Source organism: Gymnoscopelus braueri (genome assembly GCF_963280865.1).
Source record: "Gymnoscopelus braueri genome assembly, chromosome: 4".
Taxonomy (NCBI): domain Eukaryota; kingdom Metazoa; phylum Chordata; class Actinopteri; order Myctophiformes; family Myctophidae; genus Gymnoscopelus; species Gymnoscopelus braueri.
This window is the reverse complement of record NC_137605.1, coordinates 8,870,557-8,886,563: the sequence shown is the minus strand read 5'-3', so window position 1 is coordinate 8,886,563 and position 16,007 is coordinate 8,870,557. Positions and strand designations below refer to the sequence as shown.

Sequence of the window (16,007 nt, the reverse complement as noted above, 5' to 3'; positions counted from 1 at the left end):
GCCTATTGTATATTTGTCTGTCACTAAATGAATGAATCGAATACACAGGACCCCAATGGAAACAAGCCATAGTGCTTTCTTGGGTTCAGTCCTTTTAGCATTGCACTTGTACTAAACTGTACTTTCTGTGCTTTCTTTGCAAACTGTTAATATAAGTAAGTATTCAACATAGAGTTAAAAGGTATTCAATCAAACATGGGGGTCCATGGACACACACATATCAATTTGGGGGACCTTGACATGAAAATGTCTGAGAACCATTGGTTTGACTTTGAACAACATTAGGAAACAAGCCCCAAAAAAAACAAGCGACTTTACAGAAAAACAAGCCCAAAGTCGCTTATGATAAGCGGACATGGCAACACTGGACGTCACGTGATCCTCCTTGCCTCGGTTGCCCACTGCCGGCGTGCGTCATGACGTCATGATGCCGCCCCGGCATGCAGCGCGCGGTGTGTTGTGTTCGTCGCCTGTGTGATGATGATGATGATGAGGAGGAGGAGCGGATGAGACGCACGTGTAGTTAAACGCTCATTAATTACATACTACGTAAAGGTTGGTTCACATACAGTTTTATTACCTAACTGACTGGTTAGTTAACTGTCTAGTTAGTTAACTGTCTGGTCTGGTAACTGACTGTTTAGTTAACTGTCTGGTCTGGTAACTGACTGGTTAGTTAACTGTCTGGTTAGTTAACTGTCTGGTCTGGTAACTGACTGGTTAGTTAACTGTCTGGTCTGATAACTGACTGGTTATGTTTAGTTAACTGTCTGGTTATGTTTAGTTAACTGTCTGTTTAGTTAACTGTCTGGTTATGTTTAGTTAACTGTCTGTTTAGTTAACTGTCTGGTTATGTTTAGTTAACTGTCTGGTTACTTAACTGTCTGGTTATGTTTAGTTCACTGTCTGGTTATGTTTAGTTCACTGTCTGGTTATGTTTAGTTCACTGTCTGGTCTGATAACTGACTGGTTATGTATAGTTAACTGTCTGGTTACTTAACTGTCTGGTTATGTTTAGTTAACTGTCTGTTTATGTTTAGTTAACTGTCTGGTTACTTAACTGTCTGGTTATGTTTAGTTAACTGTCTGTTTATGTTTAGTTAACTGTCTGGTTACTTAACTGTCTGGTTATGTTTAGTTAACTGTCTGTTTATGTTTAGTTAACTGTCTGTTTATATTTAGTTAACTGTCTGTTTATGTTTAGTTAACTGTCTGTTTATGTTTAGTTAACTGTCTGTTTATGTTTAGTTAACTGTCTGGTTATGTTTAGTTAACTGTCTGGTTATATTTAGTTAACTGTCTGGTTGTGTATAGTTAACTGTCTGTTTATGTTTAGTTAACTGTCTGGTTATGTTTAGTTAACTGTCTGGTTATGTTTAGTTAACTGTCTGGTTGTGTATAGTTAACTGTCTGTTTATGTTTAGTTAACTGTCTGTTTATGTTTAGTTAACTGTCTGTTTATGTTTAGTTAACTGTCTGTTTATGTTTAGTTAACTGTCTGGTTATGTTTAGTTAACTGTCTGGTTATATTTAGTTAACTGTCTAGTTGTGTTTAGTTAACTGTGTGGTGAGTACAGTAGTTAAACGACTATTTAGTTATCTGATGGTCAGTCAACTGTCTGTTTAGTGAACCGCCTATTTAACTGTCTGGTCAGTTAACTGACAACTGTCTGGCCAGTCTGGTCAGTTAACTGCCTATGTAGTCAACTGTCTTGTCAGTTAATTAGCAGTCTGGTTAGTTAACTGTGTGTTTACTGTTTAGTTTACTGTCTGGTCAGTTAACAATCTGCTTAGTTAACTGTCTGCTTAGCAATGAAGTAAAATGCAGACATTATAGGCTGGGCATGATGCAACCTTAGATTATTTAAACATGCTGCAACGTTACATTATTTTAAAGGAAGGGTTTGGTCAATGCTTCTCAACTTGAGTTTGGTTCACTTATAAAGTAATGTATGTTATTTGTCATATCTGCCCTGTGCAACGTTTGTTTACGAAGCCTAAAAGCCAAACAGAAATGTAATTTTTATTCATAATGTTCCAATGTTCAATGATAGAAAGAAACACAATTAAATTGTTAATCGCAATTAGTCGAGTGACAATTAATCGTCAAGTAAAATGTCATAATCGTGACAACCCTACTGATGATGCATCTTTGTTTATGTCAGTGGTTCTCAAACATGTCAAGGACCCCAACATTGATATGTACTTTTTTGCGGACCCCCCGAAAATGTTTTGTGCCAGGAACCCCCAGAAGAGAAGATTTGTGTGAAGAAAAAAAAAATCGATATAGATATTTGTATATCTACTTTCGATATGCAGGAGCTCGCAGCGCGGCACAAAGTGACACCTGGGGGTCCCAGGACCCCACTCTGAGAACCACTGGTTTACGTGTCCCCGTTATGAAATGTGTTGTGGAAATCCACTTGTGTCCACGTGTACAGATGACGGTCCAGGAGGCGCGACTGTGTGGCCTGCTCCTCCAGGAGCACTTTGGGGAGGTGGTGGAGAAGGTGGGCACCCACCTGCTGAGGAGCGGAGCGCAGAACCTCCGCACCATCGTCCATGAGACCGGTACCCCCCTGGACCTGGTACTGTCTTTACTAACTGTTCATACTGCTGACACACACACACACACACACACACACACACACACACACACACACACACACACACACACACACACACACACACACACACACACAGTAACCCCTTCCATATAGAGCAGTGGTTCTCATAATGTTTTCATGTGAAGTACCCCCAAATTAATATGTATTTGGGTGCGGACCCCCATCTTGAAATATTTTGTGCCATACAAGATTTGAAAAAAATGCTTGTGTTTGAAAAAACATTAACCTAAATTCAGATCCACTGTACAAACTCACGACGCATGGATTAAAGTTGTTAAACTGATTATTTTATGCTAAAAGTATTAACTAATTTTGCTTGGGTCCCCCTGGAAGAACCCACTCAAGGATCCCTTGAGAACCACTGATCTAGAAAGCCTAAATTATTGTGATAGAATTTGCCACAGTAACGTTGATAAACTTCTTAGATCCATTTTCCATTCAAATAGTGTGTCAAAACGTCTCCTCACGAGGAACAACTTTGCCACTTTTACCGTTGACCTCTAACCTTTAGATTTCCCACCATTTTGAATTACATGAAAAACTTAAATTCAAACTTCTTGAGGGTTTTGAGCAATCTGCACGAAACTTTCTAACACACAAACTTTGGACCAATATCTAAAGAAATCTTGGGGGAAAAGTTATGAGCCGATGAGCCGATGACATTGCAGTTTTATGAAAAGTCTTGTGTGTGTCAGTGTTAATTTTGACAGCTAATTTTGATTTAGTTTTAGTCGTAGTCTTTTGAATACAATTTCATTTAGTTTTAGTCATATTTTAGTCATCTGAAATGTTTTAGTTTTAGTCTAGTTTTAGTCGACTAAATATCATAAGATTTTAGTCGACTAAATCTACAGTTGATTTTGTTGACAAAAATGTATTTTGACGGGCCTTGATGGCGTCGTAATGCCTGATTTTACACCTGGTTGCATGCTGAAAATAGCCGATCTTCAAGCTCACAACGCGTCGCGGGCTTGTAGATCTGCTATTTTCAGAGCGCAACACCCGAGTGCAACCAAACGTAAAATATATTGTCTTTTAGTTCTACTGGATCTTTTCTCCACTAGTCCCTCTAGTTTTTATTTGTTGACGAAATGTTGAATGAATATATTTAGTCTTAGTTTTAGTCATCATAGCTTAGTTTTTATGTTGTTTTTATTTAGTTTTCCTCAGTGAAAAAAGGTAGTCGACGAACATTTTTCGTCATAGTTTTAGTCGACAAAATGAACACTGGTGTGTGTGTGTGTGTGTGTGTCCAGGTGAAGAAGTCCCTGTGCGTGCTGATGCAGCACGGCACGTGCCGGTTCAGCACGGGCCGCAGGGGCCCCGGGGGTCCCGTGGAGTACCAGGCGGCCGGCGAGCGCGTCCTCCGCATCCTGCGCTACCCCCGCTACATCTACACGGCCAAGACCCTGTACGGCGACACGGGGGAGCTGATCATCGAGGAGCTGCTGCAGAGAGGCCACATGACCATGAGCAGCACCGTCAAGACTGTGGCCGACCGCCTCACGCTCAACATGGAGGGTAAGAGAAGACCGTGGGGCATAAATAATAACGTTTTATTTATAAACGCGCTTTTTGAAACACGGTTACAAAGGGCTTTACAGAAAGGATAAAAGTAACAAGATAACACTAAGAAAGATGAATTAAATAAAGTAAATTAAAAACGAAACAATAAAACAACGATGCCGTATATTATCGTTGCTTTCATTTTATGTTTGTTTTTTTCATAAATTAATGCCTTTACTTGCGTCGTACAACAGTGCCATGCAAAAGAAGCAAGTTGTAGATGTGCTATTTTCACATTTTTTTAAGGAAAGTTGTTTATATCTATCTGTGTAAATATTGAACCAATGAAAGGCATTAACAAGAGCTTGTAACTAAATAATAATGACATTGGATCCATTGGAACACAGGTTCTTTCCCCCTCCCCCCATTTCCTGAAAATAACGCTTTCGGACAAAATAGGATTTCCACCGTACAGTGAAGATATGTCACAGTGTAGAATGAAAACGTCGTCTTTTTCTTCCAGAGGGGAAGAGTATGGAATACAGCGAGGTGACCACGGCCTTCTCCAAGCTGGTGGAGACACATTTCCTGCAGCGCTGTCCTCCGGTGTCGGAGAAGGAACCTGCGGCCTCCAGCGAGTCCTCCAGCGCACAGGCCATCCCCGGTGCTCCCGCCGCTCCGGCCAGCACCGCCCCAGCCACCCCGGAGAGCTTCCCCGACTGCTACAATGTGCCCACGGTCAGGCTGATCGGTCGGGGGAAGCGGCGGCGGTCCAGCGACGACGGGGACGAGCAGAGGACCGGGAAGAAGGCCAGGGTGGAGACGGAGGTGGGTGTGGAGCTGTGTTTTTCCCAACCCGGCATGTTGCACAAAATCATAACTTGCTTTCATCCACTATCTATGTTCTCAATGAGAACATACAGATCCAACTTCTCATACAGAAATCGTTTTCAACAGTCCCCCCCCCCCATGTTGTGTGCTTTGGCTATTTCCTCTATTCTTTGTAAGAGAAATCTATAGGCCTTAAGTTGTTAGCATTTTTACTTATTAGAGCCCGACCAATGGCAGATTTTTGGGGCCAATCCTGAGAGTCCTAGAACGGCAATTATAGAAGTTTTGAACAATATTATGTCAATAAAAAACAAAGTGCAACATGTTCTATGGTAATTATTTTGAAAAGCATAGATGTTATTGAACTTTCTGTGTGAGAACTAGAAATTGAAAAAGTAATCGATTGAACAATAGCTAAGAAATTATTCAATTGTTGCAACCCTAATATGAAAAAATGTCTGTCTGTCTGTCTATCTGTGTGTGTGTCTGTCTGTCTGTCTGTCTGTCTGTGTGTCAGACTCATGGAGATGAGGGAATCTACTGGCAGGTGAACTTCGAGCGTTTCCACCTGCACTTCAGAGATCAGACTATCATCGGCGCTGTGGCCAGCAAGCTTGACCAGGTGACACACACACACACACACACACACACACACACACACACACACACACACACACACACACACACACACACACACACACACACACACACACACACACACACACACAGGTTTGTATTACTATACTTGTGAGGACATCAACATTTTAGGACAGTGATTTTTTTGAATGCCACTTTTACAATTATTTGCCATTTACTGTAAGCCTAAAGCCGGAATATAGCCGATCTACAAGCTCACAATGTGTCGTGCTGCAGCGCTTTGTGAGCTTGTTGATCGGCAATTTTTCGGTGCATGACATCAGAACGCAACTAAGGGCCCCTACACACTGCCCGACATTTGAAATGGTCGGCGAGTGAACAGATCGTTAAGCATTTCACATTGTACGAGTTTCTCTCTTGAAATCGGGCTAAATATATCGTTGTGATTCTCGCACGATTGATTAGTCGGCGACAGGGGTTCACTGATTGCAAGATATTTCACCACGATGTGATCCCGACCCAACACATACATTTGTTTTTATTCCAAACGTCTCACGAAAACGTGAAAGGCTCCTGTGATATATGCGCGAGACCGAGACAGGACGCTAATGATTGACATTAAATAATTCTCAATTTCTCTGTATTTCTCTCTCTCTCTCACTCTCCCTCTTTGAAACAAACGTGTCAAAAGTCAACCAGGGGGCAATTCAGATCAGAAGCAGTGTTGCCGTAGCCTGGTAAACCCTCCCTCCGGAAATCTCATTTCCATTTGATTCCAGGAGTGAGTCTGGCCTGATAGCCCATTGTGGGGGTTTCTAGTGGAATTACCAACTAACCGAGCCTATCAGCGTCGTCTCTCATCGTTCTGTGATTGACAGCGACAGTTGGCCAATCAGGTGGCGAGTCCGAGTGAGCCCGAATGGGACCGAGTGCAGCCGACAAAAATGGAACGATCCGCCATTGTTCCTGTGGCCAGTTACACTTTTTACTTTCGGTTTTAAAACGCTCTCTAACTTCTTTTTTGAGGCACGGAATTTAGTTTTAAGATATCGTTTGGATAGAATTTAGTTGTTTAACTTCATATATGTGGTCAATTAATCATGACGGAACCTATTTTTTAAAAAAAATGTAGAGAACCAGCAGGGGCGGGCAGTGACAGGCATGTATCCGAATAAGGCAACCTATTTTGGGCATGGCCGTCTCAAAAGTCCTGTTGCGTCAGATTATTCTGGTGAACTGCTGATTGGCTGAAGGGGAAAAACGATCATTGGCTGAAGGGGTTGTCAGTCAACGGTATTACTCCCGCCCAACTCCAGCCCACAGCCAATATTGCAGAATGGGAGATCAGGCCAGACTCACTCCTGGAATCAAATGGAAATGAGATTTCCGGAAGGAGGGTTTACCAGGCTAGTGTTGCCGTGTCCGCTTATTATAATCGAGTTGCTTGTACAAAATATTGGTGGTTGCGTTTCTTTTTAGCTTATTTACAAAGTGTAGTTGCTTATTTGGCTTTATTTCATAATGTTGTTGTTTTTTTCTTTGAAAATAGCTGTGACGCGTTATGAGCTTGTAGATGGGCTATTTTATTTGTATATAGGTTTAAAGTGCTCATGCAGCCTATAGTCGCTTTTGTTGGGCTTGTTTTCATAGACCTGGTTGCTTATTTCTCTCGCAAAACCTGGCAATACTGTTCAGAGATACATACGTGCGTCACATACACACACACACACACACACACACACACACACACACACACACACACACACACAGCTCTCTCTGTCTGCAAGCCCTATTCCTCTCTAATATTAAACAGCCCCTCTCTATCTAGCCACTCTATCAATCTGTTTTATCATGTTTAACTTAAAACAAGACTGGACTGTCTGGACGGTAATATTGTGGTTCTATGCGGGAGGACTAGCCATGGTGCGTGGCTGTAATGTGCTCTCATTGGCTGTAGCGTGCACTAGATCGGGGCCGATAGCCCCAAATATCCAACAAGTTTGAATTCTAAAAGTTGTCGGGAACACCTCGCCGACCGTACTTTATCGGGGTGTTTCTTCTCGGAGTACCTTACACACTGCGCGATCAACACCTCGCCGAGGAACACCCGATCTTGACTCATATCGGTGGTTTTGTCGGCGATCACCAAAAAAGCTCCCCGACAGACAAATCGGGTCAAATATCGTACAGTGTGTAGGGGTCTTAAGTGTAATTCAGGCATAACTCTAACTCGAATCCTTAAATCTAACTTTTAAATGTCTAATCCTAAAACCCCAACTGGAATCTTTTTCTTATTGTTAACCTATCTCAAAAAAATATGTGTTATGTTAAAACAACAATTTGTCTTGTTAGGACCAGGAAAATTGTCCTCATTGTCTATTTCTCAAATTCTACTATACTTGGTCCTCAAAAATATAGTAATACAAACACACACACACACACACACACACACACACACACACACATTTTAAAAGTAATGAATGACGCCACCTTCCTTCCAGTCTGTTGGGCCATTATTGAGTGTTTCAGTGTGTGTGTGTTTGTCTCCTGCGTTCAGACCAGCAGTGAGATCGTCAGAACCATGTTGAGAATGAGCGAGGTCACCACCCCGCCCGGCGCCGTCTGCACACAGGCTCTCTCAGCCAATGAGATCTTCCGGTCCCTGCCGCCAAACTACAGCATCAGCAGACCCATCCTGGACCAGTACCTCACGCTGCTGGTGGACGATCCAGTAAGACCACTTGACCTTTTAGGAAGATATAAGATAAAGTCAGACTGTTGGTTGCAATGGTTACGACATAGTAACGAGTAAAGCTTAACTCAACTGTTTCCCAAACAATGGGTTGGGACTTGGGACCCAATTTTATGGGTTGTGAGTAAATATCCCTTTTATTTAAAGTTTTTAGGTTTTCTACAATTATTTTAAATTATTATTTCAAAACATTTGAATTTTTTTAATAAAATACAAAATCTGAAATAAAACAAATCTAACTCTTTCTCTAATCTAATCTCAGAAATGTTCAAAAAATATAAAGAATTACATAAAAAATTGAGCTTGTAGATCTGCTATTTTCACTATTAATTATGGCTTATGTTGTTGATTAATGAGTTATGTAAGTCTGGGTCCCAGTGAGATACCAAATGTATCTTTTGGGTCGATAGCTGAAAGAGTTTGGGAAACACTGGCTTAACGTAGTCTGTTATATGACAGCGTCGCTCGCTGAAAATAGATCTACAAGCTCACAACGCGCCGCATCACAACAGAATATTAGTTAACATTATTCATTATTAATGCGTCTTTACCACAGCCACCAGTTCCGATAGGCCGGCGATGTTGCTTTAATATAAAAGTAGTCCATATATCCAATTCAAATAATTACTTAAGTAATATTAAGAAAATACCTAGTGAAAAGACTGGACAGTTACTTATCTGCTTATTTACAATCTGATTTATGGTTAAAATAATCAGATTTTGGTATACTTTTTATCTAGTAAAAGTGAATGTATGTTGCAACAAAACTACTCTTAGAAGTACAATGTCTTCAAAAGGTTACTTGAATAAGTGTAACTGAGTAAATGTAACTCATTATGTTGCTGTTTGTTTTAACAGATGGAGTTTGTAGGGAAGTCAGGTGACAGTGGAGGAGGAATGTACGTCGTCAGTATCCTTTAAGTCTGACACATAAACACTGTGATTGTATTTATTGTTGCTTGTTTACATTGGAACCCAAGAACAAAACTGCAGCCTAGAGCCTGGCGAATGCCACATGTCTTGGTCCGATACCCATTGTTTTTGTTTTTATTAATATTTTGTCAAAAAGTCAATTTGAAGAACAAGTAAATATAAATTTCACAAATCAACAGATTCTTTTGTTGATGCATTGAAAGCTTGTAGATCCTTTGAAAACTTTGTCAAATGTTAGCAGGCAGACAGACAGACAGACAGACAGACAGACAGACAGACAGACAGACAGACAGACAGACAGACAGACATTGAGTCAACATACTCTCACCCCACTGCCCAAACCCTGGGAATCAACGTTATATGTATGTCATTAAATGATCAACTTGAACCCTATACTACTTCGTTGCGGAGTCTGTTCGCAGAAAATAGACTATCTACAAGCTCACAACACTTTACAACTCGACTCGTGTGAGCTTGTAAATCGGCTAGTTTTGCCGAATCGTCACCTATTATGACATGCCCAGTATATTCATGAATTCAAAATCCATATGGTAAATTGGCTGTGGATCATTTAGGACTCATTTCAATGTCAAGGACCATGTAGCAATTTGTGGGCCTACCATTTCTGCAGTGTCCTCACCAGGGGTGCAATGATCTGTTGTTTATGATGTTATTACGTCATTTTACGAATCTGTAAAATACTGTATGTGAGTGTTTGTTTTTCCTCATGACCCATTGATCAGACCTTCACAGAGCACTGGCCAACCTGGCGAGAGCAACACTGGAGTCAGTTGTACAGGAGAGGTACGGATGTGTGTGCGTGGCTGTGTGCGTGCGTGAGTGAGTGAATGAATTCATTTTTATTATTGTGTCTTGTCCCAACACCGATCCCTTACAGGATCAATAAGACAAATAATATAATTATACCAAGTTACTGCTCGATATAGACACGATTTTACACGAAGGAAACATGTAAACAATTACGTGTTAACATAAGAGCTCAATAAAAAATAGCCTATGTATTCTCCGTGCTTTTGTGTGTTTGCGTGTGTCAGCAAGGCGTTTTAAATCGTCTCAGAGAAAGAAAAAACAACCTGTCGGGGACTCGAGTCTCAAAGTCACGTACCGTACTCTGGGAACATTATTGTTTCCAGCAGGGTTTCCACGTTAAACAATGAATCACTTTAATCATTAACTTCAATCAATCAATCAATCAATCAATCAATCAATCAATGTGCCCTCAGGTTTGGTTCCAGATCTGCGCGAATCTTCCGCCTGTTGCTACGGAAGCGTCACCTGGAGCAGAAGCAGGTGGAAGACTTTGCGATGATTCCGGCGAAGGAGGCCAAAGACATGCTGTACACGCTGCTGTCTGAGAACCTGGTCCAACTGCAGGTACAGTACTGTCCCTGTCCCTCTGTCTGTCTGTCTGTCTGTCTGTCTGTCTGTCTGTCTGTCTGTCTGTCTGTCTGTCTGTCTGTCTGTCTGTCCCTCTGTCTGTCTGTCTGTCTGTCTGTCTGTCTGTCTGTCTGTCTGTCTGTCTGTCTGTCTGTCTGTCTGTCTGTCTGTCTGTCTGTCCCTCTGTCTGTCTGTCTGTCTGTCTGTCTGTCTGTCTGTCTGTCTGTCTGTCTGTCTGTCCCTCTGTCCCTCTGTCCGTCTGTCTGTCTGTCTATCTGTCTGTCTGTCTGTCTGTCTGTCTGTCTATCTGTCTGTCTGTCTGTCTGTCTGTCCCTCTGTCTGTCTGTCTGTCTGTCTGTCTGTCTGTCTATCTGTCTGTCTGTCTGTCTGTCCCTCTGTCTGTCTGTCTGTCTGTCTGTCTGTCTGTCTGTCTGTCTGTCTGTCTGTCTGTCTGTCTGTCTGTCTGTCTGTCTGTCTGTCTGTCTGTCTGTCTGTCTGTCCCTCTGTCTGTCTGTCTGTCTGTCTGTCTGTCTGTCTGTCTGTCTGTCTGTCTGTCTGTCTGTCTGTCTGTCTGTCTGTCCCTCTGTCTGTCTGTCTGTCTGTCTGTCTGTCTATCTGTCTGTCTGTCTGTCTGTCTGTCTGTCTGTCCCTCTGTCTGTCTGTCTGTCTGTCTGTCCCTCTGTCTGTCTGTCTGTCCCTCTGTCTGTCTGTCTGTCCCTCTGTCTGTCTGTCTGTCTGTCCCTCTGTCTGTCTGTCTGCATCACTTTCACTTTGCTGCCGTTGTGTTTCTCAGGAAATTCCCAAGACTCCAGACCACGCCCCCTCTCGAACCTTCTACCTGTACACTGTCAACCAGCTGTCTACAGCCAGGATGCTGCTGCAACACTGTTACAAGGTACAACACCTCTACTGCAATGGATGGATGGATGGGTGTAGAGAGGTAGAAATTGTTAGAGGGATGGATGGATGGAGGGAGTTTTGAGCATTCAAAGACTGTTTTTGTCCCATAGTTTGATTATAATAACAGACTCCCAAAAGGTATTCCAACAGCTCTACTGTAAAGTATGAGTGTTCTCTGCGAGTAACATTTTCCTCCCGTACAGACGGTGGCCAACCTCATAGATCGACGCCTGTTTGAAACCAAAGAGAACAAGTGAGTGAAAACTGTTTTTGCAAATTTAATGAACATTTTGCTCGTGTGGGCTGTGTTTATTTGGACTGTGTGTCAATTATTACAGCTTCATAGGCATTTCCAAAGATTATTATAGTTCTTCCTGGTCTGCTTTTTCAAAAACCAGATGTTCTGGGGGAAGTTGACTGAGGAGCTGCAGATCAGTGATAGGCTCTCTGAATGTCATTCACAAAGCCTGCCCAAACTTAAAAAATATAAAGGAGCTCACTGCCAGTCGCCTCGTGGCTATGAAGCCACCTGCCAAGTGGCATTGTTTGAAACAGTCTGCGGTTGGGATGGCTAGGATCTTTGATAGGCCTGTAAGCTTTGCTGACACAACGTCTGTTGTTTTATGTCCTGGATGAAAGGAAGCTCACATCCATTGATACCGTACTACCTGCGGTTGAGGTCAGTACAGTATAAGTAATACCGTACGACCCTCTGCATTTCTTGGCTGTTGAGGTCAGTACAGTATAATAGACAGTCAGGATGCTATCAGTGGTGCCTCTATAGATAGTCCGGGCCCTTAAGTAAATTTTTATGTTACAATAGTTCACTTTGTGATACAAGTGTGTTGTGAGCTTGTAGATTAGAAGTTAAAGTGGTTAAGTGTGTCTGTGTGTTTTATAAATATTGAATCAATGAAAAGTATTAACAAGCTTGTCGATCTTCTATTTTCACTACGTTTGTGCGAGTCAGTGCGACACTTTTGTATGATGAAGTAGGGCATTGATTTACAAAAACAATAAAGCTCTAGTGGTCTCCTGTCAGGAGGGCAGAAGTTTTGAAGCCCAATCTCACCATTTGGTGTCGGTTCAGAAAGACTGGATCCTGGACAGAAAGTCCAGGATCCAGCTGCACAGGCTGGGGTTGAGTCCTAGGTTTCTGAGCCCCGATTCGCTCCCTGTTTCCTGCCTCTCTCCACTGTACTATCAATAAAAGCGGAAAAGCCCTGCTCACTATGGGGTTAGAGCTACGACTACGAGACACCTTTTTTTTCCCCCCTGGCACTGGCACTACGGTTTAAATCGGGAGGAGGCTTTACCCTCAGAAAAGGATTGATTGTAAATGTCCGTGCTATAACTTCTACTCCTGATCAGCACCATTACTATAAACCAACAGTAAGGAGTACAAGGATCAGACCCTAGATCAGTGGACACACAATATTGTGCTCCTAGAAAGGTCATGGAAGGAGGAAGTGACAGAACTACAACAGTGACAGATACTGTACTCCAGGGGTAGGCAACCTTACGCTTTGGTGCCAACATGGGCACACATAGGGGAGGCTGATTACTGGTACACTGGCATAAGTGTGAGAGAGATAGGTGTTTTATTTTTTTAAATAAAAAAGTGTAGTCAATTAAAAGTCACCTCACATCTGTATGCAAATTACATCCTGCACTTAATTCTGATGACCATTACAATGTCCTGATGTGAAAGAAAATATGACGAAAGGTTATGTATGTGGACAATCAAAATCAATTGGAAATATTTTATTCCAACTTTATTCCAAATGTATTTTGATGTGGTGTCATAATTAAACGTAATGTTGACATGGCACACTGACTATCAAGAAAATAAACAAAAGGAAAAAAATACCTGCTGTGCTTTGATTGGCTGTGATCGATTTTACAGGCGTCTGCTGGAGAAGTCTCAGCGAATCGAGGCCATCCTGGCGTCTCTGCAGGCCAGCGGGGCGGACGATGAGCAGCTGCAGGAGGTGAAGGAAATGATCACGGCACCGGAGGAACAACAGCTGGAAGCTCTGAGACATCACATCAACAAGTATACAATACTACATCACTATACGACATAATGGCACAGCAGCCATATTGGAAAGGAATTGCGGTCCATTTGGTTCCATTTGTACACTCTGAGTTACACACCCGTAAGGGGCCATTTTGGAACCCCCTCAAGGAACCATGAGGGTCCCTGTACCACACTTTGAGACCCACTGGTGTAGCAGAGTGTTTCCAGTGAGCCAACAAGCACAATTTCAGCACCCTGACTCTGTTTGACCAGAATGGAACAGAGCCTTCATCAGTATCATTGATAACACCTATGAAGGAAGTTAATAGGAGGCCCAATTTCTATCCATATGGCTGCTGTGCATAGAGCCTGTACTACTCAGTACTACCATAATACAACAGCTAGAAGCTCTGAGAGATCATAACAAGTAACTATACTAACTATAGTAACTAGTAACTGTAACTATAACACTATACTACAAAATACACAATACTATACAACATTTATTCGTTTTTATTTTTGTATTTAGATTGACATAGAATAGTTTTGCACTATTTATTTATTCATTTATGAATTTATGCTGTCTTTTTAGGAGAAATATATTTTTTTCCTGATGCTGCTTGCAGAAGGAAACAAAATCACAAATACAGCCTACACAATATTACACCACACAGTACTAAAGACCTCTGTCTCTCACCTCCTCCCTGTCCTCCCTGTTTGCCTCACCTCTTCTGTGTCTCACCCCTCCCTGTCCTCTCTCCCTGTCTGTCTCACCTGTGTGTGTGTGTGTGTGTGTGTGTGTGTGTGTGTGTGTGTGTGTGTGTGTGTGTGTGTGTGTGTGTGTGTGTGTGTGTGTGTGTGTGTGTGTGTGTGTGTGTGTGTGTGTGTGTGTGTGTGTGTGTGTGTGTGTGTGTGTGTGTGTGTCTCTCTCTCTCTCTCTCTCTCTCAGGTTGGATTCAACAGAGAACCAGGTGGATGAAACTATTTTCCTACTGGAGTCCTACGTCAACTCTACAGCTACAGCCGCACGCTGACAGACATCACAGCTACAACAACGCAACAGCTACAACACAACAGCAACACAACTTCAGCCGCGCGCTGAGAGACAACAACACAATAACACAACATATGTAAAACATAGTCTTCAACTCCCATTCTGTCAGCCTGCTGAAGACAACAACACAACTACACAACTATAGCTGCACACTGATGTTATTATTATTCCTGTACTTCAATATGACACCGTTACACCTGTTAAAGTGCATTGAAGCACTGAAGCTTTGGAAAAGCTTGTTTTTGTTTCAATTAATTGAAAAGGAGAAAACTTAAACAAAATGTATTGTTGATGTCATAATGTATCCCTTTATTATGTTGCTTATAATGGCATATTTCAAACTTGAGTTAAAAATTCAGTTATCAAGACAAACGTTTGGTATCTTTTGTACTTCATCTACCATACTGCAAAGTTTCATAAACAGCGACTGCGCCGTTATTCCTTGACTGCAAAAAATTGCAGAAGAAATAACAAGAAATTTACTCTAGTACCCTCATTTTTCTCTTTATTATACAATATTCATTGGCTCATGGAGGCTTAATTTTTTCACGTACAAACTTTTCTTTAACTGAGATTTTAAATGGTCCATAGATTGTGTGTAGAAAGTTTCACGCAGATTGCTACAAAATCCCAGGAAAATTACGGATTCAAGTGTTTTTCAAACTATTCAAAATATAAGGGGCGGAGCTTATGTGTTCCTCATTAGTCAAGGCACATGTGTTAGCAAGTTTCATGACTGTAGGCCAAACAAGACATGACTTATGCCTGTTAAAATTTAGCATTTTCAAACGATTGCTACAGCGCCCCCCTTTGGCCAATTGGAGTAAGATATGTTTCAGCGCTTATTGGCAAGACCCTCTATACTGCAAAGTTTCGTATTGCATTTATGTAGTTTGGGGGCAGAAGAATAATTTCCATAAAATTGCAATATTCATTGGCTCATGGAGGCTTCATTTTTTCACATACCAACGTCTCTCCAACTGGGTTTTTAGATATTGGTCTAAAAGATTGGGTGTTCATGCAGATTGCTCAAAAATCCCAGGACGAGATAACAGATTTTCATCTAATTCAAAATGGCGGAAAATCAAGGGTCAGAGGTCATAGGTCAATGAGGCAAAGTTGTTCCTCTTGAGGAGACGTATATGTGTAATGAAGTTCATTGCTGTAGGTCAAATACTTCATGAGCTATGCCTGTTCAAAGTTTGCATTTTTCAATTGAGTGTTCCAGTGTCACCCTTTGACCAATGGTTGTGAGTTAAATTTGGTTGGGAACCCCTATTTGTAACTATACCTTTCAGGATGGGAACCCCTTTTGGGGTTCTTGTTGCTATGTACAGTATAGATTGAATTTGAGAGGGAGAAGCCCATGCAATTAACAAATGAGCATTC

At 41.8% G+C, this 16,007-nt stretch overlaps 1 protein-coding gene across 1 annotated transcript; it reads left to right on the top strand.

Annotated features, from left to right (window-relative positions):
* The first annotated feature begins 435 nt into the window (after window positions 1-435).
* polr3c (polymerase (RNA) III (DNA directed) polypeptide C) lies at window positions 436-15,445 on the top strand. Its single transcript, XM_080425535.1, has 13 exons — window positions 436-555; window positions 2,442-2,588; window positions 3,884-4,148; window positions 4,657-4,961; window positions 5,482-5,586; window positions 8,119-8,292; window positions 9,172-9,223; window positions 9,990-10,050; window positions 10,491-10,641; window positions 11,438-11,539; window positions 11,748-11,797; window positions 13,451-13,600; window positions 14,514-15,445. Exons 2-13 carry the CDS (start codon window positions 2,442-2,444, stop codon window positions 14,596-14,598), a joined length of 1,647 nt encoding a protein of 548 aa, XP_080281661.1. The 5' UTR covers window positions 436-555; the 3' UTR covers window positions 14,599-15,445.
* The last annotated feature ends 562 nt before the right edge of the window (window positions 15,446-16,007 follow it).